This window comes from Apiospora marii (assembly GCF_038362585.1).
Source record: "Apiospora marii strain CBS 49790 chromosome Unknown utg000003l_segment0_segment0, whole genome shotgun sequence".
Lineage (NCBI taxonomy): Eukaryota > Fungi > Ascomycota > Sordariomycetes > Amphisphaeriales > Apiosporaceae > Apiospora > Apiospora marii.
The window spans coordinates 1684270-1708311 of NW_027117374.1; the positions used below are offsets into that span (position 1 = coordinate 1684270).

The following is a 24042-nucleotide window of genomic DNA, read 5'->3' on the forward strand; positions in this document are numbered from 1 at the left end:
TCAAAATCAAATCACGAACGCCCTTCCCACGGATTATGAAACTCATCCTCGCCACCAGAGCCGTACAGGGGGCTTTTTCCATTTCCCCGCGCCTCATCATCCCATAGTCTGGACTCCTCTGCTCCGGGGCTGTTCTCATCAGGGGTGGGCTCTCCCACCTGGAACGGGGTTGCTTCATCCTCTTCGTCCTCGGCCTCTTCCATAAGAACCTGGGGGTCTGATGTCGAAAGGACCGGGGCGCCAAGGGGGCCGTTCTTTTGTGATGATTCGGCTTCCTCGGTTACCGTCTTGATAACCTTGGCAGGACTGCCAGGAGAAGGTTCGTTAGCGAGAAGGCTTTGCTTTCTCGCCTTCTGTTTCCCCTTTACAAGCTGTTTAGTAAGGCTACCAGAGCTTCCCACAGTCTTAGCCGCCGGTCGTGTGGAGCTGTATGATGCAGCGCGCGAATCTGCGCCCCAGGTGCCGGAGCTAGACTGGTGTACTCGTGCCTGCCCATACCACCGTTCCCGTGATGGTATATTCGCCGTGATGACGGGATACTGCACTTGTTAGTAGGACACCCCAGGATGGGTTTGAATGATGACAACTTACATTCCAATCACCGAACTCTAGCTCCCTTGCTTTGTCATACAGACTTTCGTCACCTGAGTCGATATCCGTCTCATCTGTAGCACCTCCACTATACTTCGGGTTCGACCCGCTTGGTCCAGCATCGCCATTCAGGAGTGGTGTATTCGCAGATAATTCCCCTCGGACCTCCTCTGGTTTCGGAATCCAATACTTGGCTTCTCCGCTCCGCTTGTATCTCATACCGTCCTTGATCCTGGCAAACCGGGAGCTCGAGTCTTCATGAGCGATGACCTTGCCAGATGAGTCAAATACACGATAATTGTACTTGTCGCCACTGAATGTCTCCTTCGAATCCTGGATGAGATCGATGACACCGAAAGCATCTCGCATAGCATACTTCACGGGTAACCTTGCCGCTGATACCGTGTTATCGGCGTAATCGTGGTACGAGAAAGCATACCAGTGCGCCACTGCGAAAGCGGGCATTTCGCAGCAAATCAAGGCATCTTGAATAGCGGCAGCCAGGTTGTCGGAGGTGTAGCCCTCGACGTTATCGGGGATTGCTCCCAACCACACTAGGATAGATAGAAGGAACCCTTGCCAATACGAAGCGAAAATGATGAGCTTGATGCACAAGAATTTGGGCACGGGGCGGAACGGCAGCAGATCGTTATGCATGCAGACCCAAAAGAGGCCGAGGGCGTACAAACTAATCGTGACACTGAGGTTGTACACGATGCCGCTCCATAGGTAGCCAGAGGTTAGTCCAATGTAGCCCTCCTGATAGGTGCCTGTGGCCTTCATGATGATGGCGGCAAGAGCCAGAATAGGCTTGAGCCAGGCATATTGCAAGATACCTCGCTTGATGGCGAGGAAAGTGTAGGGGTCTGATATGTCGACCTTGGGCAGGACATGGTTCAGGGGCCACAGATGCTGAACGGGCGAACGGCCGTGGGTCATGATCAACAAAGCTCTCTCGCCACTGAGATAGTTAATCAGGAGCTGGAAAAAGGCGTAGATGGTGAAAGCCTCATATATATCTCGAATCGGGTCCAGGAATTGGGCCGCCACCAACGAGATCATGCTGACCCAGGAGGATATCGAGTATATCGGTACCATGAGGAGCAATCGAACGGTATATCTTTGGGATAGAGGCTTTCGGTAGTTCTTGCTGCAGTACGGTCAATGTCCGGTCGTGGACATGCAGCCTGGTCAGGGGATACGTACAGTTGGAACCATATTGATCTGTATTGGACAGCGTTGAAGTCAGTACAGATGCGCCTAATAACCAGAGCAGAGCATTCAGCGGGCAGTAATAGAAAAAGCCTCACATTATAGATAGAACGGTGGCCACGACAGAGGCAGCACCGGCCGTGATGGTGGTCGCATATTCGAACTTTTGGCCTGTGCCGCTGACCATGTTGTGTGTACTGTACGGCCGTCGCAAGAGCAGACGGCGGGAACTTATCTGAAAGGTGTTAATAAGTTGGATGGTCAAGCGATGACACAGGCATCATCAAAACTGAATATTCGTGCAGGTAGAATCAGTGAAGCCTCTGACGACGCGCGGTGTGCAGCGTGTCGCATGGGCATGGGAAATCAGATGGTGATGGTGATTGGAGTGAGGGAGCTAACGTTCCGCCTGGCTACTTGATGATGGCATGTGCTGCAGCCTATGTCTCAAGAGATACCTCAAGCTAATCTGGATGCTTGGCCCCGGTTACTGCCCCCAGCAGCAGCAGGCAGCCCCCGCCTATCTCGCTGAACCGTCAAGTAAATACTTGGGGAAATGTACTGCTAGGAACTGCTGGCTGGCCCCCCTAGCTTTGGAAGCTAACAGGGGTGTCACAGCAGCTAGAGACCCCGCCGAATCTGAGCTGCAGCGCGTCATTAGGTAATTGAAGGTGGTGCTTTAAATAAGTCGAGCTTTAGATTAGCATGCAACGGCAACACAGACGCGCCAAACGCCGACAAACCAACATCAGCTTTGGATCACCAATTCAAGGGACCAACCGACCCTCCGACATACGAATCCGTTGCGCATTGCAACGCACAACTGTTCCCGACTGGATCAGCTATGGACCCCGGCTCAGCATTGCCCTTAGCTGCTGCGCGTGTCGGACAGATCTGGTAGGCGTTCTACGCTACCAAGTAGATCGCGAGAGATCAGGGGTGGACGGTCCTTGTTGTTGAACATGGCAGATCTGGGCAGCACCAACCACGACACAGGATGGGCGAACTTCAATGGGTATGCATTTACTCTACTCGGATTCTCTGACTTGAGTTTCTCTGTCGGGCGTTGTACTAATAACTGACTTCATCTACAGAGTATTCCTAGGCTTGCTTCTGGTATGCGGCTTTCTGTAAGTCTAGGCAACCCCGTACTCCCCGATAGACTCGACCTAATTTGGATACAGGGCCGTCGTCTTCCTACTTTACTTTAATAGAATTGTTGCCTCCGTTATATCCTACCTAATCCGAACCTATACCTGGCGCACTTCCCGCATTCACGTCGACATACAAGCCCTGCAGGTTTCCCTCTTGGGTGGCCGCATCTTTTTCAACGGATTCCGATACCACGGCCCCAACGAGACTATCTTGATTCAGAATGGCCACATCACATGGTCCTACTGGCTCTGGAGAGTCAAGAATGTCAAGATTAGGTCTTCCAAAAAACAGGCCAAGGCCGAGTCGACAGCGAATGCGCCAGATCCCCCGGCGGAGAGCGTCGAGCCGCCCAATCTCCCATGTCGCATAAATATTGCTGTATCAGGTCTGGAGTGGTTCATATACAACCGCAGTCCGGTGTACGATTCGATCCTGGCCGGAATGACGGATCCTGCGGATGCGCAAGAGTGCGATGCGGCCAGTACAGACCACCAAGTGGATGGCGCCAGCCATCCTCGGCAGCGATTACAAAAGGCGTCACAAAAAATTGAGGAGCAACTCAACAAACTCGACTCGAACTTCTCGCTGGACAAGAAAGAATCGCATGGTACGCACGGCGAAAAGGGGCATCCAGATGGCCATGGTCTCAAGGAATCTCCAACCTCGCTATCTGACGATGATGGCGCATCGCCCAAAGAAGAGGATCAGCTTCCTTTAATGTTGCAACTTCTTCCAATACATTTTGAGTGCAACAAGGCGGCCGTCGTCATGGGAAACGAAAACACCAAGGGCATTCTAATCATCAAGACGAGTGCCCTCGACGGCGAAATCACCGCATCGGAGTGCCCAGCGCCAGATCCATACAGGCAAATCTTCAAAGTCCATTTCGACGATCCCGTAGTTGAAATGAAGGACAACAAAGAGTACAAGGAGGACCAGCTCACCAGGGCGGTTAAGGACAAGCAAGTTGCCCTCGAGACCGAACCACCCCAGCATCGCCCATTCTTCAGAAGGCACAGGCGCAGGGTTATGAATCAGCTGAGAAACCTTGTCCCATATTGGAGATCATCCGTAGAGTCGTTCTCGGTACATTCGAGGCATGGCACGCTCGCAACCGAAAACCCGGTCGCAAACACGTACAATTGGCAAGGCCTTTCGAGATATCTTAATGATGACGACGAGAACGACAAGATTCGCTGGTCATCAGTTGAGTATGCTGCGGTAACGACATTGGTGGAGAGTCCAGAAGCTACCCTGACCATCTTCTGGGATGTGCCTGGGAAGGTCACACGTGCCCAACGCCAGCAAGGAGCTTCAGCCGATCAAAAGAGTGCAAACAACGTCAATGGTTCTACCTCCCCGGCGTGGGCAATCAATCTGCAAATCAAGGGCGGCTTTGTCAACTACGGTCCATGGGCAGACCGATATAGGGCTGAAATACAGAGAATTTTCAACCCAAGTCTCAGCAAAGATGCAGTGCCTGCCAATCCACTTCCTGTTGGCGCCGACAGAGTTCCAACTCAATTCAAGCTCTTCGTCGAGCTCGATGAAGAGGTTACTCTGAGGATTCCAACACGCGAAGACTCGAAGAATTGGCGGTGGAAGAAAGAAGCTGACCCGCGACAGCATCGCAAGCAAGACCCGCGGTCGAATGATCAAGACAAAGCGACCAACCCTGCTGCACAACAACGTCCTATTGGATGGCTCGATGTAAAAGTCGGCCCGTTTGCTACCGTCTCTTATTCTATGGATATGCTGGCTGGTCCCACAGGATATACCAATACGCTGAATGTTGAACTTCCTTCGACCGAGATCTCCTCGAGTGTAAACCATGGGCTGCTGTGGCGATCGGGCCGTCTGTGCATATCCAGTGACATGTCTGGCCCTCTCAAATGGAACGCACTCCGTCAATGGCGCTTTGATATTGATGGTGACGACCTCGAGGTCTTCATCCTCAGGGACCACATATTCTTGCTTACTGACTTGATCGATGATTGGGGAACGGGACCACCAGCAGATTATCTCCTTTTCACTCCTTTCAAGTACCTCTTGAACCTGGAATTCCGAAATCTGAAGCTATACCTCAACGTCAACGATGCCAATATCGTCAATAGTCCTACGGACATGGAAGAGAACACATTTTTAGTATTTTCTAGCCCCTGTCTGAAAGCAGAAACCTGCATATCTCTGGACAATTTCCGCCCCAGCAAGAATTCCGTCCCGTTTAAGGTGCATGCCGATACGATAGGACTCGCCTTACACTTGCCGCCCTGGAATACACAAGCCAGTTTCCTGAGCTCAAAGCAGGTTGGACAGGTAGAGAGTCTGTATCTGGGCGGCGCATATCACTACAATTCAACAACATCAGCTGCTAATACGGACACCCTTGTGCTCGATGTTACTGGCCAGTCGTTGGTGGCAACTGTACACGGGTTTATCATACGATATTTCCTGCTGTTGAAGGACAACTATTTCGGAGACTACGTTCATTTCCGTACCCTCGACGAATACCAAGAAACACTTCGCCTCAAAAAGGACAACCCAGAAGCCGAGGAGGCCACCCGGCCACCACACAAGAAGTCCAACGACATGGATGTAGTGCTCGGTATCCGGACAGATGAGACCAAAATCATGCTGCCCGCTAATTTATACTCCTCGGATCGACACCTAATTATCGAAGCTGCTGCTCTCTCGGTCGACCTTCGGTTTACCAACTACTATATGGACCTCGATCTTGTTATTCCTCCACTCAGTCTGTCCATGGGCAGCGAAGAAGACGGTGCTACAAGCCCTTTGAGTACGACCTCTAGTACGCAGATGTTCATTGATGGTGTCGAGGTCTACGGTCATCGTTTGTTTGGTTTGCCTCCAACAGAACCTACGTATCTGTGCAATTGGGACATATCGCTAGGTACAATCACCGGTGAATGTACGACGGATTTCTTGAGTATACTGGCCAACGCTGGAAAAGCGTTTGGGTTCTCGCTCGACGATGACGAAAATGCGCTTATACCAGCTTCGTCGATTGTTGTATACGACGTGACATTCCTGCGGGTTTGCGTCCAGTCAATACAGTTGTGGCTGCATGTGGAAGAAGCCGCTTTTATGTTTTCGACGGATTCCATTGATGTCAACTTTAACGACTGGGCGAGAACACATTATTCCAAGCGGGCCGATATCAAAATTCCTTCCCTTGAGATCGCCTGCGTAAACTCGGAGTCTGCTTCCAGACACAAGTCTAGACTTTATAGTCGTGTCGAGACTGACGCGTTGGTACGGACCAGCATTCAGCTCTCCATCATTGGGAGAAAGTATGGCTTCTCCGAAGAGAGGAGGCTTCAACAGGAGCTTATCCGGCGTGAAGACCAGCGTACTCATCGAACCGACTTCCTCATCCTCTCTGGCCTCCTGGCCCCCGAGCCCCCGGATCCAGTGGATCCTCCAGCACAGAGTGTGCCAACAGTTCCGCAGCCAATGACTCCCGTCAACCCTAGCCCCGAAAGAACTTCTGCTAGAAGTATTAGGTCCTTGCAGAGTTCGCGGCGATTGCGGCACAAGAGCTCGTTCCTATCCATGACCAGCGATAGCAGTAGCAGCATACACAGACTTGGCTCTAATGCTCGGCAACGGCCGCACGACAACGGTCGCCGCAGTGCAACTTCGGCTTATCATCAAGCGAATGAACGTCCGGCTGCACGCCAGCGGGACTTCTCTGCGTCCACGGGACGCCACTCGGCATTCCATAGTGCCCTGGGAGACCACAAGGACCAAACTCATAACACCGTGGCCTTCTCCAGTCAGTTTTTCGCTCCTTATTTCCCATTGGAGAACGTCCGCCCCAATGTGAGCGAGGCAACGTTGCAGAACTCAGAGATTGAGGATGATGACTTCGCCACTTCGTCTCAGTTCGGCCTTGCAGACATCGATCCAGATTCGTTGAGCGAGGATGCCGTACACCAGACCATCTTGGTCCAGCTACCCTCTGGCGTCTCGGCCTTTTTCAATACAACGGCGTTGCGGCACATCGCTTCACTGTTGGATGCACTTCAACCCACTGAGCCTGAAGACATGCTAGATGCTCTCCAGATCAGCTCGATGACGGACATCTTTGATATGCAGAAAAGGAGAAAGCTCAGACGTAGCATTGGCGATATCGTTCTCCAGGTACCTCAGGCAAATATTCGCTTCCTCAACTGTTCCAACGTTGATTCCCCGCATCCGGCACAGCCAGAGCAAGATCAGTATGACTTCGTACTGAAAAAGGCACTCTTAGCCACACGATCTGATACACAGGTCGACGAGCGCGACAATATCGATGATAACAAATCACGCTCGTCTTTCCATCTTCGCTTTGATACCTTTGAGGTTTCTGCTGCCGAGAGACTGGCCAATTTCCACGAAACGCAAGCCGCAGTCAAGGCCAGCATCGAAGAAGTTATGGTCACGTTGGGCTCCAAGGAGGTAACCTTTGCGGATTGCGATATTGGTGCACTGCGACTCAGTACTTCCTCTGGAAAGATCGAATACCTTGCGTCATTGATACACCGAACCAATATGCTAGCAGATGAAATGGGGGAGCTGTTTTCATCGACATTAGCCAGGGGCGACTGTCGGCCTAAGCAGCTCGTTCATCGCTTGATCACCGAAGCTCGGACTGCACCCGATGCCCCTTTCATGACTCGTCCTTCAGCTGTGCTACGAGCAGCCTCGGAGCATTTGAGAACTCTGGATTCCTGGAAACTGGCTACGAGACTACGCCAAATGTGGAGCAATATGAGCGACGCTCAAAAGGAGCAGCTCAGATATGAGTGCTTCAGCTCGTCCGGCGTATGCCCAGAAGGCGCAAGACAAGCAGCCGTGGAGGCGTTCCAGGGCTGGAGAAGCTGGGATCTGGAGAACGTGGGAGACTCATTTTTGATGAAGAATGTGTTCGGCAAAGCTACCACCAGCCAAGGTGATTCAGCGCAACGGTCAAAGTTGGCTTCGCTCCGGGTACAACAGGTGGAGTTCCTGCTTGACCCTGGCCCCAAACAGAACCAGGTCTTTGCTATGAACGTCACCACAAGGCTTCATTCGAAAGACCTTGAAACTCCAGACCCAGCCAGAGATGGTGCCCCGGCTGGTCAACTCATGGTGGCGAATATGTACTGCTCAGAAGCAGGCCTGAACCTCAACTGGGAACTTCTGGAGCTCGTGGAGGATATATTGCGGCTGTACCGACAGTCTGAGCTGAATGATACCCAAGTCGCCCATACAAACAAACCAGACAAGCCGGACAAATCAGACAAAGCCAAGGCTAAGATGGCACAACTGTCGGAGACAATTCAGTTCGTCTTCACTCTGGGCCATGGCACCATCCTGCTGGAGACCGTCAATCTAAGGTCCGAAACCCAGAGTGACGAACTTAGTATCTCGGTCTTGATGTCCAAAGGGCCATTTATGACGAATACGAACGCCGTCTTGGCTTGCACCTCAGTCTCGACGAAACTGCGCAGTCACCAACAGGCACTGGCTACTTTCCGGCTTAAGGGGCCCAGTGTTTTCGTTTCACACGAATTGCTCGAGAGCGACGTGGCGTCGACGCATACGATTAAATCCACCGCAAGCAGCCATGATCTAAGATTGACTATCAAACAAGATCCCATCGTCTTGACAGAAGTCATTGATACCGTTGTTCAGGACGAGCTGGCGCAGCTTTACCAGCTGAGAAGCCACCTTCCATCAGCTCCTGCGCCTGCGCCTGCGCAGCCAAAGAGCCACAAGATAACGGAGCGTCTTTCCTCGTTCCGAGTAGACCTGGCCATGTTTTTGAACACTTACACGATCACATTGCCTCTGTTACGCACTATCACATATACGATATCTGGCGTTGTTGCTCGAGCCGCCATGGCTGCGAATTTTGGCAAAGAGATCATTTTCGACTTTGATATCAAAGAAAACTCGCACGACATGCAACTTAATGTCAACAACGCCCCTCGAAGCATCTCCCTCTTGCAAATTCCGCCCACGAATGGACGTATCACAAGTCGGATGGGCCAAGGAGAGCATTCCGTCTCAGTCTTTGCCTCGGTGGAGCTCGTTCAGCTTGATGCCTCGGCCGTCTATACCCTCCTAAGTGCCCTCAATAGACCGGAAATGGCGAACGCCATCAGTGATCTCCAGCGGCAAGGAAAGGTCATGCAGGAGCATATGCAGGAGATTTTCGGATCGCCCGAAGAGCCCATTCCCAAGAAGGCGGACCCCAACGACAATAAGCTGATCTACGAAGTGCACACAACACTCGCTGGCATTGAAATATTTGGACATTCGCCACTCAGATCAGACACCACGCCTCTTGCGCATCTGTCAGCCTCCCTGGGAAGTGTACATCTCAAACTAGCCAATCGACTAGACCAGCACAGCCCTATTCTGGAAAACCCCGAGATCCATGTCAATCTACGCCAGATTCTCTTTGATATCAGAAAGGGCACGTCGGAGTCTATGCATACTTGCGGCAACCTCTCGTTCGCTGCTTTGATTACGGCGACCACAAGAGAAACCGAAGACGGCAAGGAAAAGAGAGCCTTCGATTTCAGGAGTGATAGTTTCAAGGTCAATCTGTCTGCGGAAACCATATCTACCTTTGTGGAAGTCATTGGCTACATGGGCGACAAGATCAAAGACCTCGACACGAGTAAAGAAATCGAGTATCTCCAAAAGCGACTGAAGCAGAGTCGACCGAAGATTACGATTAACGATGAAGAAAACGAAGACACTGGGCCAGAAACGGATATATTCGACTCCTTCCTTGGGCAGATCGTGTATTCCTTTGTCGTGCACAACATCCAAGTCAGCTGGCTCGTCAACCCCGGGATGGATCGTCTTGATGGCCATGAAGACTTGGTACTTTCTTTCCAGAAGATCGAGTTCGCCACCAAGAAGAAGAACACGGCTGGACTCACTATTGAGAACTTCCAGCTCCAGATGGCACCCCCTGACCATGATCGGATTGCGCGATCTGCCAACTCGGCTCTCCTTCCCGAGGTCGTCTTTAATGTGGCATTTGTCTCGACAATGGACACGCGCCGCCTTGCTTTCCAGGCGGTGGGCAAATCGCTCGATCTTCGCTTGACATCAGGCTTCATCATTCCCGCTGCCAACCTGGTGGAGTCCATCAGCCAATCGGTCAAGAACGTCAAGCAAGCCTCGGAGAACTGGACACCCATCGTACCGGTGACGGAGAAGCCTGCTGAGAAGCCTGCCAGCAAACCTGTCAAGGCTAAGCAACAAAGGTCGGTCTTTGGAAGCAAACGGCTGGAGTCTCTACTCATTGACGCCGACTTTGCCGGTGCAGTCGTTCACTTGTCTGGCAAGAAGCCGACTTACGATGTCAACACTCAGATGGGTGGCAATGGCTACCCGTCAATGTATCGTCCAGCTCTAGCTGGGAAGTATGGCCAATTTAGCACTGATGAATCAGGGGGTACCAGTACGACGTTACGTAGTCCTGGTCTTGCTTGGAAAACAGAGTATCGTGATGACGGAAAAGAAGACCAAGCTATCTACGGTGAAATCAAGGTCGACGCTTCACGCAACATTCTCTACCCAACCGTGGTGCCCTTGGTCATGGAGATTGTGTCAAGCATCAAGGAGGTGGTCAGCCAAGACGAAGGGGACACTCCCATCGTGCCTCCAACACCTCTCAGCACAGACGATTCCGAGCCGAAGTCGACCGAGGAAGAGAACATTCTCACCACTGACCCAAGTGAGGTTCTGGGACGCACAAAGCTGAATGTTGGCCTGCGTATTTGCAGACAAGAGTTCTCCCTGAGCTGCCAGCCCATCGCTCGAGTTGCAGCCACTGCCTGCTTTGAGGATATCTATATCACCGCCAACACGGTAAACTCGGTGGACCACGGCAATTTCTTTGCAATCTCGGGCACATTCAACAAACTTCAGGCATCGGTACAGCACGTATACTCGCGAGAGGCCACGGGCAGTTTCGAGGTGGACTCGGTCGTGCTCTCGCTCATGAACAGCAAGCACTTTAGCGGGACGAGCGGCGTCTCGGCTATTCTCAAGGTCAGCCCCATGAAGGTGGCAGTCAATGCTAAACAGTTGCAAGACTTCCTGCTGTTCCGCGAGATTTGGGTTTCGCATGATACACGGCAAGGTGCAGCTGCTCCTGCTCCTGCTCCCCCGGTGGCCACATTGCAGACGTCAACCTCGCAGCAAAGTCATCTTGTACAACGGTATCAACAAGTTGCAGCAACAGCCGCCTTCCCTTGGACAGCTACCATATCCATTGAGTCACTAGATGTCCGGGTTGACTTGGGCCAGTCTCTTGGCAAAGCTGTCTTCAAGATTAGTGACTTCTGGGTCTCGTCCAAGAAGACATCGGACTGGGAGCAGAATCTTTGCTTGGGTTTCCAGGGGATTGGGGTCGATTGTACGGGCCGCCTGAGCGGATTTGTGACCCTGCAGAGCTTCAAGCTCCGCACCTCCATAGAGTGGCCAGAGCGAGAAGCAGCGCTCAACCAGACCCCCCGAATCCAGGCATCTATCGGCTTCAGTCAATTCCGGCTGAAAGCGGCCTTCGACTACCAGGCATTCCTGGTCGCCGACATTACCTCGATGGACTTCCTTATGTACAACGTGAGGCAGAAGCGAGATGGGAGCGCCGACAGGCTTGTAGCCAACTTCGACGGTGACGCCGTACAGGTCTTCGGCACGACTAGCTCAGCAGCCCAGAGTGTCGCGCTATGGCAAGCTGTGGAAAGGCTCATCTCGGAGCGCAAGGCCAACTACGAGTCTTCTCTACGCGATATCGAAAAGTTCTTGAGGCGCAAGTCGGTGGCTTCACAGGCCCAGCTGCCTGACATTCGCGCAAGACAACATGCCAAGGACAAGGCGGCTGATAAGTCGCCCATTTCGCTTGACACGGATGTTGTTGTGACGCTGAAGGCTCTCAACCTTGGTGTCTTCCCAAGCACATTCTCGGACCACCAAGTCTTCAAGCTGGAAGCTCTCAACGCGCAGGCTCGCTTTGCCGCTAGCATGCAGAACCAACGCATCCACAGCACTCTGGGCCTCACGCTCGGGCAGCTACGCATAGGGATTGGCAGGTGTCCGCAGCACGTCGGCGCCCAAGGCGGCGTCGGAGATCTCGGTGGAAGACGTGGTGGCGCTGGCGACGGGCTCTCGCGGAGGGACGATCCTGAAGGTGCCCAAGGTGGAGGCGGTGATGCAGACGTGGCAGACGCCCGAGAGCCGCAGCATCGACTACATCTTCAAGAGCGCGTTCGAGGGCAAAGTCGAGGTCGGTTGGAACTACAGCCGCATCTCGTTCATCCGCGGCATGTTGGCCACCCATTCCAAGTCGCTCGCGAGCGTCTGGGGGCGCGATCTGCCCGAGATGAGCGCCATTAAGGTGACCGGGGTGCCAGGGGCACCTTCTTCTGCATCTCCTTCTACCATCGCGGAGGAAGGGACAGGAGGCGGAGCAGGAGGGTACGGAGAGAAAGAAGGAGAAGAGGAGAAGAAGCAGAAGCAGAAGATCACGGCCGAGGTGCACGTGCCGCAGTCTAAGTACGAGTACGTGGCGCTGGAGCCGCCGGTCATCGAGACGCCTCAGCTGCGCGACATGGGCGAGGCCACGCCGCCGCTCGAGTGGATCGGTCTGCATCGCGAGAGGCTGCCCAACCTGACGCACCAGATCGTGATTGTGAGTCTGTTGGAGCTGGCGGGCGAGGTGGAGGATGCGTACGGGAAGATCTTGGGCTCTTCCTAGTTGGTTGGCGGCCGTTAGGCGAGGGGAGAAGGAAGGAAGGGAGGCGCCTTATACGCATACACGCACACACACACCTAAATGAAAGGTGATAGATATCATTATTGGCGAGGATGTAAATAGCAGGCTAGGCAGTCGTGGCGGGAGTAGTAGTCTTTCTTGTATTCTTTCTAACCCTAGCAGACATAGCGCGGCGTTATTTCCTGATGCATTGAGGGATCACTTGATAAAAAGTTTATATATTTCGTTATGGATAATTCAAACCCTGGGAGATGCAATCCTGCAATGCTTGCTATCAGTGATTGACTGCCGTCTGATCTATTTGATGAAGGAGGCTGGCTGGCCGCTGTTTTCCTTTAGGGGCCGAATCCCAGCAGGCGCGAAGTAGGCAGTGGCAGCGGTGCCTAGCTGCCTTGAGCTAACCTAGTGGGTTACTCAGATCCAACCCCGCCAACCCGAAGAAACAGGTCTCCAAGTAGAAATCAATTTACGCCCGTCGCGTCAAACTAAGCCTTTCTACGCGTCTACCCAGAAATCCATCATCCCCCGCCAAACACCACCATACGTCGACATAGCTACATCGCACCTCCTCCAGGCCCAATAAGCAAGCTCACACATTACCAGAACTAGCCATGGGTGGTAAGTCAAGCTGTCGTCTCTACGATACCACACGGCAGCAGCCAATCCCTTACTCACCATGGCAACAGACTCATACGGCGGCGGCTACTCCCGCACATCTTACGGCGCGGGCGGTGGCGACGATGCAGGAGGTTTCGTATACGGCGGCTCCCAGGGCGGTAGTCAGAGCGGTGCAGGAAAGGTATGCCACCCTAAAATTTACGAGCCTTGTCCTCTACCACCCACGCCATGCAACTAACGCTTTTTGCTTAATCTATAGGGCTACGGCGACGACACCCTGCGCCCCGTCACCATCAAGCAGCTGATCGAGGCCGAGCAAGCCTACCCCGACGCCCCCTTCCGAGTCGACGGTCTCGAGGTGACGCAGGTGACGTTCGTGGGCATGGTGCGCGCCATCTCGCCGCAGACGACCAACGTGACGTTCCGCCTCGACGACGGCACCGGCATCATCGAGGTCAAGCAGTGGCTCGACGCCGACAAGCAGGACGACGCCGGCAAGGAGCCCTTTGCGCTCGACTCGTACGTGCGCGTCTGGGGCCGCCTCAAGAGCTTCAACAACAAGCGCCACGTCGGCGCCCACGTCATCAAGCCCGTCGTCGACTACAACGAGGTGCAGTACCACCTGCTCGAGGCCACGTACTGCCACCTCTTCTTCACCAAGGGCAACCCCGCCGGCGGCGACGGGGGCGCCAATGGCGGTGGCGACAGCATGTTTGTGGATGGCGGCCACGGAGCGGGCGGCGGCGGCGACGTGCCCATGAACGATGGGTTGCGGATGGTCTCGGCTCGGGCCCGGCAGGTGTACCAGTGGCTGTCGAATTCCGAGGGCGGTAACGAAGGCATCCACGCCAACATGATTTCGCAGGCGATGGGCATGAGCATCGGGGAGGTCCTCAAGTGCGGCGAAGAGCTTACCAGCGCCGGCGTTACGTACACGACGGTTGACGACGAGACGTTTGCTATCCTGGATTACTGATCTACTCGCGAAGATGAAATGAAAATTCGGAAAGGGGCAGGATAAGACGTCAAACCACGGAAAGGGGACTACTGTATTGTCACACCATGTATTGCCCAATCTCTGTCGCAGGAAATAGGTGCGATTGGCCCCAAGGCGGAGGTACATAGCGGCCAAGCAAAGGCGGCCACACGTCAAGCATATGGGCGGTAGAGACTCAAACAAGGAGTGGCGTTGGCATAAATAAGCTGACTAGATATGAAATGATTGACTAATGATACCTCATATATGAGCACCACATTTAGAGCTCATTTTCTCTTTCAACGTTCAGTAGACACCGGAAAATTCGCGAAACTGCTTCGGTAAGTGACAATCTGATGTGACGCGATGCCGGGTGCTACAACCCCCTTTATCCAACCTACAATTTGCCCAAATACCCGCGAAAGCCAAGATTCAAGAAGCCTAAGAAATGAAACATGCCATCAGTCGTAAAAAGGATGAAGCGAGTGTACGAAGAGAACAAGTAAGAAACTGTCACTGGTTAGTTGTATATGGAAAGGGGGGCCAGATAGGCGATTGGTTGGTACTTACCATAGCTGCCCCATTTGACAAGATTGAAATCGTGAGATCGTTAAAATCGTATTCCGGCTGGACTTCGGAAGGCAGTGTTACTACGTAGACCCGCCTGTCACTGTACCCTCTGAGCCAACCCGCCACCACAGACAATCTGCTTGTTGATGTGGTGGTGGTGATGGTGACCAGAAGCCGCAGCCGCCGCCATGATGCCCGACTTCAGCTGTTGCTGCTTGTTGTTGTTGTTGTTATGGGCACTGGTCGATGACGACAACGGCGTCGGCGCAGCCGCGGTGAAGTGCGGATGCTGCTGTTGCTGTTGTCGTTGCGGGTGGGGCTCGCGGACCATGATGGACATGCGGACGGGCGGGCGCGGCGTGGAGTCGTCGTCGGGCGACCACGACTCGTCCATGCCCATGTAGATGTCCTTCTTGACCTCGAAGCCGAACTTGGCGTAGTAGGCGTTGTTCTTGAGCGAGCTGGACTCGAGGTACATGGCCCGGTTCTCGGCGTCGGCCTGTATTCGAGGTCAGACGGCGGCCGACAGGAGAGCAACTAACCAAACATGCCAGATAGGGCAGAAAAGAGGAAGAAGAAACATAAGATGAAAGGAATGAAATGCAAGCTCACCTTGACAGCCATATCCTCAATCAGCTTGGCCGCGTACCCGCGCCCGCGCCCGCTGGGCTTGGTGCCCAGGTAGACAAGGTAGTAGCAGTCGTCGTCGCGGTCGCCCATGACGTCGCGCTTGGTGTCGTGCAGCAGGGGCAGCAGCTCGCCGTAGTAGCGGCGGCGGCCCTCGGGCGACAGCTGCCAGGAGAGGCGCCACATGCCGCTGCGCAGCGTCGTCCACCAGTCGTCCATGGTCTGGCCGGGCAGGAACCTGTGGCGGGGCGAGAAGGGGGCGGAGTTTAGTAAAAGGGTTTCTTGAAGTCATCATGTACGTATGATATAGGTTCAGTGTAAGTCGTGGAGGAAGGGCGGGGTTTGGGGGGATTTGTTTCGTATTGACTGAAGCAGTTGATGAGGAAGGGGGAGCGTGTAAGGGTATTCAAAGGAAGTGAATGTAGATGATTTTCATCATTGGATCGACTGCTTGGTCGTGACGCTAGATTTAGGGAAAAGGAGTGGATAGGGCGAATAGGGGTTTATCCATCACCTCGTCCTCTCTCATCACCATCTCACCGGAGCAAACCAAACCCAAGAGAAAAATCAGCGCATATTTGCTCATGTGAAGTAGGCGTTGATAGAGAAAGGAGGGAAATGAATGTGGGGGTGTAGCAAGACAGCATGTACTTACCAAAGAGCAACCCCGTCATAGTCCGCCCCAATGGTGGTCACCACACCACTGTAGCAATGCGCCGCGACAATGTAGTTCATAATGTCGACATGGAGGCGCCACTTCAAAGTGTCGTCGCCGTCGCCATCGCCGCCTCCTTCGGCGTCGACCAGGTACCGGGCCAGGTCGTCGGACGCGAAGGCCTGCGCCAGCGAGAGGGCGGCCTCCTTGTACTCGGCGATGCCAATGGCGCGGACCTGGTCACCCCACTTCTCGGGGATGAGGGACCGGGGCTCCAGGACCGGCACGACGGCCGGGGGCTTGGTCGCCGCAGCAGTAGTAGTGGCCGGCGCGGCCACCGTCGCCTGTCGGTTGAGCTCGAGGACGGTGCTGTTGGCGGGGGTATTGTCAGGTGTGAGGACGGAGGTGGTGGTGGTAGTCATGGTGGAATTGCTGGTACTGCTATTGTTTAAGTGCTCCATGGTGTCGTTGTACTTTCTGGGTCACTAGTTGATCTTGTTGGGTGCTTCTGATATGTTCAAACTTGATTATTATCTAGTTGCCATAGCGTGTTAGTGTTGGTCTGACAGAGATGCTTCACACCCCCAGTGGTTACTCCTATACACTTAGCCATATCGATGAGGCTGGGAGATGGCAGTATATACTCGCAATATATATCTCCATCCGCCCTTCCTGACAAGAGACTTACTCGGTTTACTACTTGTTGTACTTGATATATTCTGGATACTGTCACCCGTGTGGACTCGAGAGAGCTGGGTTCTCGAGACGGGCATGAATCGGGACGGGTGGCGCAGGCAGTGAAGGCTTTTCCGCAAGTCAACAGACATCAATCTTGTGTTTGACGGGGTGAGCCTCTAAAGAAATGATCCGTGTGATAACAGAGGAGTGGTCTAAGACTCAATGTATCAAGCGGCGAGAGATGGAGAGAGCGAGTTGAAAAGCGAGGCAGTAGAACAGGCAGGTAGGTGTTGTGTAGGCGTCTGTCACGTCCTGGTAACTATATATGAATACGTTCAGGGCCGAATGGGCTCCTGTTTGACAAGATGAGGGTTTGGAATATAGGTGGTGTAATACGAGGGCGATCTGTATATACGTGCACGAAAGGCAGTATATGCACAAACAGCATGGGTCAGGATTGATAGGAATGGAAGAAGTGACGGGAACAGTCCAAGTTATGCAAGTAGCCACAAGAAAAGGCCCTCAAAGAGCGTCTTGGAGATATATCTGCAGTACACCCTGATAGAATGGGGTTAGTACGTAAGGTATATACGCAAGAGCAATCCCAAGTATTGTCCCTTCTTGTGTCTCCTAACAGCCTTGAAAGTCGGGTAGTATATCGCAATCGGGAAGACTAGCAAACAAGCGACTGTTGACTATTTCCAGTGGATGAAGAAGAGGGAAAACCAGAAGAAGAGAGCCTCTAGAGTGGCGTCCGGGGGGTTCTTTAACACCGGGAGAGAGACAAAGCCCTAGGTCAGTAAAGTCAACAAGGGTACTACTTTCACTCAAAAGTTGGTAAGGCGTGGGATGGCTGCAGCAAGCCTACATCACGGTTTCAATGCCTTGTGTATGGGCGAAGACGAAGGATGCGGCATCGTGTAAGACGGTAGGCTGTAGCCCAATTCGTTGTACATCTTGCACGTACGCATAGAGACATGTACATCGGACACGGCGGCTCGGGGCTCTCCTTGTCTCATTAAGTCCGCCAGTCATTGGGCCGCCCGGAAGACAACGGAGTGTAATTATGATGCGTGTTACATACTGCCAAGCTCATCATTGGCTGGATGGGCAGGGCGAGCGCCTGTCTCTCTCGACTGATGCAGTAGATGAGTATCGCTCCTTGGCTTGGCTGCTTGGGGGTTTAAGCGATGGGTGTTCAGTTGCGTGGCGGGAATGCATTCGGTTCTGCAGCTAGGCCGGCTCGCAGATGTTTGTGATCACCGAAAGTGGGGTTGGTACAGCGTAACTAATGTGGTTTAAGGTGAGAAGAGCCAATGGCTGGTATCAGGCCGGTTGCCTAGTATGCAAACTGCGTCGAGTCGGATCAGCTGATGCCCGCCTTGCTGTTTCCCGCCGCCCACATCATCAGGGTTTCGGGCAAAGCTTTGGCTTCCGTCGCTCTTTTGCGCTGCCAGCAAGCCAGCTTGCCCGAGAGCTTAATACTGCCTGGCATGTATGTACACACGGCATGCTGGCTTCCAGATGTACCGAACATCATCACTCCAGGTGGTCGGTCTGACAGAGCCCAGGCTTCTTCTGCCCGGGCTGTCAGTCAAAGGACAGGAAGTAAGTTTTGCCAAGGGAGGAAATTGAAGATTAGATTTATGCCGGTGCGCTCCCCAGAGAAAGGGCGACTCCTTGCCCGAGTTATATGAGAAATCGGATATCTTGAGGGAAAGGAAATAGAAAGCATAGGTAGCTGCTGCTAGCTACTGCTGCTGCTGTTCAACCAAGTAACAACCAAAAAAGCAACTCCACGTCCCCGTTCTTGTTGGGGCCCCACCTTCTGTCATATGTTGTGTTGGCCCCTATTGAGCCTTGCACAACCCTCGCCCATCCCACCGTGGCCGATACACTGCATTATGTGAGGTAAGACGTGCTGCTCACATGCGTCGGATTTCTTGCTCGTTCTCGTACTTCTCCAGTCCAGAGTCGAGGCTCTCCCACCACTGGAACAGCATCGACTCGCAGATCAGCTTGAACCACGGCGTGAACGTGAGCTGGGGATCGGCAAACAGCGTCTTGAGCTCGGCGGGCGACACGTATTTGGTGTCCTTGACCTCGTTCTTGTTGGGGTTCAGGTCGACGTTGGCCTTGATGAACAGGATATAATCGACTGCGTATTACAAAACGGGTTAGTCACACACGCATCTAATGAAACCATCCAACAACATTTGCTTCGCGGGGGGTTCCAACATACTCTCGTGTTCACCCCACTTGCCGTCGCTCGGGGCCTTGTAGTGAATTCTCGTGAGGAAGCGGAAGTTCTCGAGCGGGACCTGCTCCTTCTTGATGCCCAGCTCGTGGTCCAGCTTGCGCTGCGCCGCGTTCTTGACGCCCTCAATGGACTCGGGCAGCGTCGAGCCGGTCTCGCTGGGGATGTGGAGCGGGTGCGAGCAGCAGGTGTTTGTCCACATGTCGGGGAAGGTGATCTTCTCCGAGGCGCGCTGCTGGAGGAGCAGTCGGTTCTGGTCGTCGAACAGGAAGACGGAGAAGGCGCGGTGAAGCAGGCCCTTGTCGATGTTGGTCATCAGGTGGCCTGTGGCGAGGCGGAAAGAAGAAGCTTGTCAGCATGCGCTCCCACTCTACTGCTTCTGCTTCTGTTTCAAGCGGCTGCAAGCACCCGCGAGAAGGGGATATGTGCATTGGTATACATACATAGCTTCTTGCTGGCGGTCCCAATTGGCAGGTCATTCTCGTCGAGGACGATGCAGACCTCGTCCATCAGGCGAATTTGTTCCTCATCGTGGCCGTCGAGCGCAGCCGAAGTCGTGTCGATGTCGGGGAACAGGCGCAAGATGTTCTCCGCCGTAATGGGGGTAGATTCCGTGGTGGTAGTCGTGGTAGACATTTTAGGCTTAACTTAGCAAAAAGTCAAAATGGTCAAAGAATTGTTCGAGGGTAATGCAACTTCAAGATCGTCTGAAGTCTGGTCGAGAATCGAGATGGTGATGGTCCTCCCGCCAATTTATTAGTAACGGTGAAATAAATCAATGGCAGCGACACTAGCTAACCCGACGGCCCAGAAGTCGCAGCAGCCAGCAGCAGCGCGAGGGGCACTCCAATTTAGAGAGGACCCCGCCAACCGGTTTCTTTTACCGACAATCCCATAGGTAATTTCAGACGAGTCAGAGAGTCAGATACAGTAGTGCCAGGGGTCTTACTTCAACACTGGACTCCCCGCTCGGTCCTCCATAGTACTACTACTTGTGGCATACAGGTCAGCGTCGGCGAATACTTGATTGATCAAATCTGTCACGTACTGCTGATGTTACCTGCTGCTGGTATCGCCAGCCGGCTTAAGTGGGGCCTTCCCACCAAACTCGGGTTCCGACTCCCGATTCCCGTTGTTATTGATTCCCGTCGCTGCACTCCCGAGATCCCCGAGTCTCAACGAAAGAAATTCAGGTTGGAGCGGTATGTTCTGCGGTGCATTGCACAATTCCGGTTCTCCATATCTCAAGGGACGAGGGACTCAACTAGATCAGGCACCAAAAATGACAAAGAGCAGTAATAAGTAGGTTCGATAATGTGCCCAGTGTAAATCGCTATCAGGTCACCAATATGATCCAAAATGTAAGATAAGCTTATAGGAAAATGGAAGATACACAGAAACGCCACTGATGCAGTTCCCGTCCGTGGTGGCACTAAAATCCTCAAGTAAAACAACAATCCGGCCCTCCCTCCTACCGCCATTACCCCCTTCTAAGCACTGGCGTTTCGATCCTCGGCCTCGCGGACAGATTGTTCCCAATCGCTTCTCCAGATATACAGATACTCGACTGAAGCCACACTATTGTCATCGGGTTAGCATATTCTGCGTATGCAATATACCGAAGAGAGGAGCAGGCAGGGTGCACCGGTAGTACAAAGCAACTTACATGACGAGTCCGATAGTGACTCCGATCCAGAGTCCCTCCAGACGCCAATTCAGCCCAAACGCCAAACCAAACGAAATCGGCAGCGCCACCAGGTAGTAAGACAGCAGGTTCGCGTAGCCCCCAAAATGCTGACGGCCGATGCCCCGCAGCAGGCCGTGGGCCATGGCGGCCATGCCGTCGAAGAGCTGCATGACCGCCACGAGCGGCATGATGGTGGCCACCAGCTCGATGACCTCCTGGTCCGACGTGAACAGCAGAGGCAGCTTGTATCGCAGGCTCGACAGCAGGGTCACGTTGAAGAGGGCCACCATGAGGGCGCCGAAGAAGGCCACCTTGGCCGAGGTTTTGGCGGCGTCGACCAATTTGGCCCCGATGAGGTTGGCGAGGCGCGTGGAAGCGGCGATGGACAAGGGAAAGGGGATCTGGAAGGTGGTCGACGTCAAAGTCATGAGGCAGCTCTGCGCCGCTAGGTACGACGTGCCAAACTGACTGCTGGCCAGAGTCAAGATCTCAAAGGCAAACCACTCAGCAAGAACCATGATCATACCAGGCAGAGCCAACCTGATCATAGGCCCTTTTGATGCAACGATGGTTAGCACAACGATCATGGTGTGTTGGTGAAGAAAGGAGATGAACTCACCCCAATTTGTCAAAGCGCGCCTGCTAAAGCCGCCCCAGCACTGCATTCCATCACCGAACCTGACGTACAGGAAGAGGAGTACCGGCATCAAGGTCTGGGTGACGACAATAGCAATCGGTGCCCCTTTGAAACCCCAATCGAACTTCCACACGAATAACCATTGCATCAAGACGTTGAGGGGGGCCGCAATGATCAGGACGTAGGTGGTCACATGGAAGAGCCCCTGGGACTGGACAAACCGCTTGCCGCATTCGAGTGCACAGAATCCAGGTATACCGGCAATGATGATTCGGAGGTACAAGCCGGCCAGCTCGGCAGAGCGTGGGTCGGGAATCATCAGGAGCAGGATGTCCTCGGCGAAGAACCAGACAACAGCAATAGGCAGTGTCAGCGCCCACAGGAAGTAGACCATCCGCTGGAACTGAAGACCGACAAGATGCTTGTGGCCGGATCCGTAGGCTTGACTGCAGAGCGTATCCAGGCTTGTCGTAAGGCCCTGGAAAGGGGCATAGCACTGCAACACACGAGAAGTCAGCAACTGGGCTTCATCGAGCTCCTCCTTCCTGGGAAATCCCCATAAATATCCACTTATTAGTGGGAGACAATGGGTTATGGATGATACTCACGGTAATGTTCGCCGTCATAGTCGCAACTATCGGAAAGTGTCAGCGACTTCATCAGAATAGGGGGAAGGGGGGCCATCAGGCTTACGGCTCACTGCGCCAAGCTCAATCTTTCCGATGTGTCCCACGCTAAAGATTCCCGATATGCTGATGCTATACTGCAGCACGAATGTGACAATCAGGGGCAGAGAGTAAACGGTGATCGTTTTCACTTCCCTCTGCCATGTCGTGTGGATCTTGCCCGATGCCACGGCAGCATCCCACTGCTCGCTGAACTGTCGGTCACTGGGGTCTTGCCCAGGCGTGGTACTGCCCGTCAAAAGCGGCGACCGCTCAGAAGGCCCTCCTCCCGAGGACTCCCCCGCTTGAGGTCTGGCGTCGCCGAATAGGCGCTGGTAGGCACGCGCGAACATGCTCACGTCCTCGTCTGGAGACTGGTCCGGTCCCAGGAGATGGTTGTCTCTCAGGAGAGCCTCTTCCTCGTTCCGGGACTGCTTCTTTTCGACCCTGGTGAGCACCGGCCCATCCGCCGGCTCCGGCAGCATGACTGGCCTTCTATCGCCATAGGCTACGCCGGCGGGTTGCTGGTACAGGGTCGGGTTGGCGCCGCCATCTTCCGCGTCGCTGGAGCCCCCCGAGTGCTCGGCTACGATGCCAGCTTCGCGGTCCTCGGCCAGATCTTGGGCCAGAATTCCGTGGGCGAGTGGAGATGTGGCTCGGAAAGAAGGGGTCCAGGACGATGCAGCGGCTTCTGTGGGATCATCTCGCCTGCCGTCTCCTCTCCCGTGGGAATCCGTTGGCCTCGGGTTCGTCATTGTTTTCTCAATTCGGATGAACCCTATTTGCCGCAGTTGAGAGTGATGCCAGATTTTAGTGCTGACCTACGCGACCGAAGCAGTTCCCGGCTGCAGTATCGTCAAGTGAAGTAAGAGAAGGTTACGGCGCTCCAGGGGTTGCTAGAAAGGACGAAATCAAATGCACCTCAAAGTTCGCGATAAGCAGAGAAGAATTGGTGCGAGTATGACTCCTCACATATATGCAGTAAGCACGGCCTGGTTGTTATATACCTACATACATGCCTCATACCTACCTACCTTATGTAGGACACCCTCCGCCATTGACGATATATGGCTTAGTTTGGAGGCGTCTGCATCCGGGATCTCCCAGCAGTGTAGAAGCCCCACCAAATCTAACCTCTTAAAATGTTGGTTTGCTGCCGGAGGCTGCAGACTGCAGTCAGTCATGGCGAGTCCCCGGGAGCTCACCGCTACTGGCTGGGCTGGGCTGGGCCGCCTGCTTTACTTATGTTGTTCATGATGCGTACTGCGTGATGCTAGTTAGCGTGTGCAGGCAAGCTCCTTTCACGGCTCGGAGGTGTGGGTGAGATCCGGGGTCGTGAGGAAGGGAAATAGCCTGTCGCGCGGTTTGTTTTGGTGCTAAGGCATAAGGTTAAAATTAAAGAGCGATTGGGCGCCACAGCGCACGCACGACACACGAGCAGCGCAGCAGAGCTTCGGTGGGTTGCCGCCCCTGCCGCCCTGCCTGGCCTGTCCTGGCCCCACGTTTTACTGGGCGTTTGGCGTGCCGGTTCTGGACTGCTCACGGCCTTCCACATTTGTGCAAAGCCTCGAGTTCCTGACATCGGATCGCCATTGGATCGCGTGTCATATATTCTTGTTTTACTCTTCTCTTCTCAATTGACCTTTGCTCTGGCATCCTTGCGTGTTTTCTTTTCTGCTATACGGTTTTCCACTCGGCCAAGATTTCGACTACAGACTCACCAAAACTACTGAGGTTGCGCATCCTTCTTTAGTCAAGGTCGCGCAGATCGTATAAAGAGACGATGCAACGCGTTTCGTGGGAAACTGACGATGTGGAGGATAGCACGACGTCACGCACCTCTCGTTGCTGTGGTGGTGCGCTCTCAGCCTCGGCACTAGGGAAACCTGTCGAATACCCCCGAGATATTGTGTACGTCCATTCCTTG

General features: G+C 53.7%; 6 protein-coding genes across 6 annotated transcripts; 2 read left to right on the top strand and 4 right to left on the bottom strand.

Moving 5' to 3' along the window:
• Nucleotides 1-11: 11 nt before the first annotated feature.
• On the bottom strand, nt 12-1990 carry PG985_004034 (uncharacterized protein; the record flags this gene model as incomplete). The annotated part of the gene is made up of 3 exons (XM_066823803.1): nt 12-539; nt 592-1741; nt 1902-1990. The coding sequence occupies 3 exons, from the start codon at nt 1988-1990 to the stop codon at nt 12-14; spliced, it is 1767 nt and encodes a 588-aa protein (XP_066686963.1).
• Nucleotides 1991-2765: 775 nt separating this feature from the next.
• On the top strand, nt 2766-12727 carry PG985_004035 (uncharacterized protein; the record flags this gene model as incomplete). The annotated part of the gene is made up of 4 exons (XM_066823804.1): nt 2766-2818; nt 2898-2933; nt 2988-11992; nt 12063-12727. 4 exons carry the CDS (start codon nt 2766-2768, stop codon nt 12725-12727), a joined length of 9759 nt encoding a protein of 3252 aa, XP_066686964.1.
• Nucleotides 12728-13356: 629 nt separating this feature from the next.
• Nucleotides 13357-14339, top strand: PG985_004036 (replication protein a 32 kda subunit protein; the record flags this gene model as incomplete). Its single annotated transcript, XM_066823805.1, has 3 exons — nt 13357-13363; nt 13432-13544; nt 13623-14339. The coding sequence occupies 3 exons, from the start codon at nt 13357-13359 to the stop codon at nt 14337-14339; spliced, it is 837 nt and encodes a 278-aa protein (XP_066686965.1).
• A 667-nt stretch (nt 14340-15006) lies between these two features.
• Nucleotides 15007-16613, bottom strand: PG985_004037 (uncharacterized protein; the record flags this gene model as incomplete). Its single annotated transcript, XM_066823806.1, has 3 exons — nt 15007-15408; nt 15522-15774; nt 16192-16613. The coding sequence occupies 3 exons, from the start codon at nt 16611-16613 to the stop codon at nt 15007-15009; spliced, it is 1077 nt and encodes a 358-aa protein (XP_066686966.1).
• Nucleotides 16614-18794: 2181 nt separating this feature from the next.
• Nucleotides 18795-19762, bottom strand: PG985_004038 (isopentenyl-diphosphate delta-isomerase; the record flags this gene model as incomplete). The annotated part of the gene is made up of 3 exons (XM_066823807.1): nt 18795-19027; nt 19112-19450; nt 19570-19762. 3 exons carry the CDS (start codon nt 19760-19762, stop codon nt 18795-18797), a joined length of 765 nt encoding a protein of 254 aa, XP_066686967.1.
• An 854-nt stretch (nt 19763-20616) lies between these two features.
• On the bottom strand, nt 20617-22870 carry PG985_004039 (transporter; the record flags this gene model as incomplete). The annotated part of the gene is made up of 4 exons (XM_066823808.1): nt 20617-20704; nt 20793-21946; nt 22059-22084; nt 22144-22870. The coding sequence occupies 4 exons, from the start codon at nt 22868-22870 to the stop codon at nt 20617-20619; spliced, it is 1995 nt and encodes a 664-aa protein (XP_066686968.1).
• Between the last annotated feature and the right edge of the window lie 1172 nt (nt 22871-24042).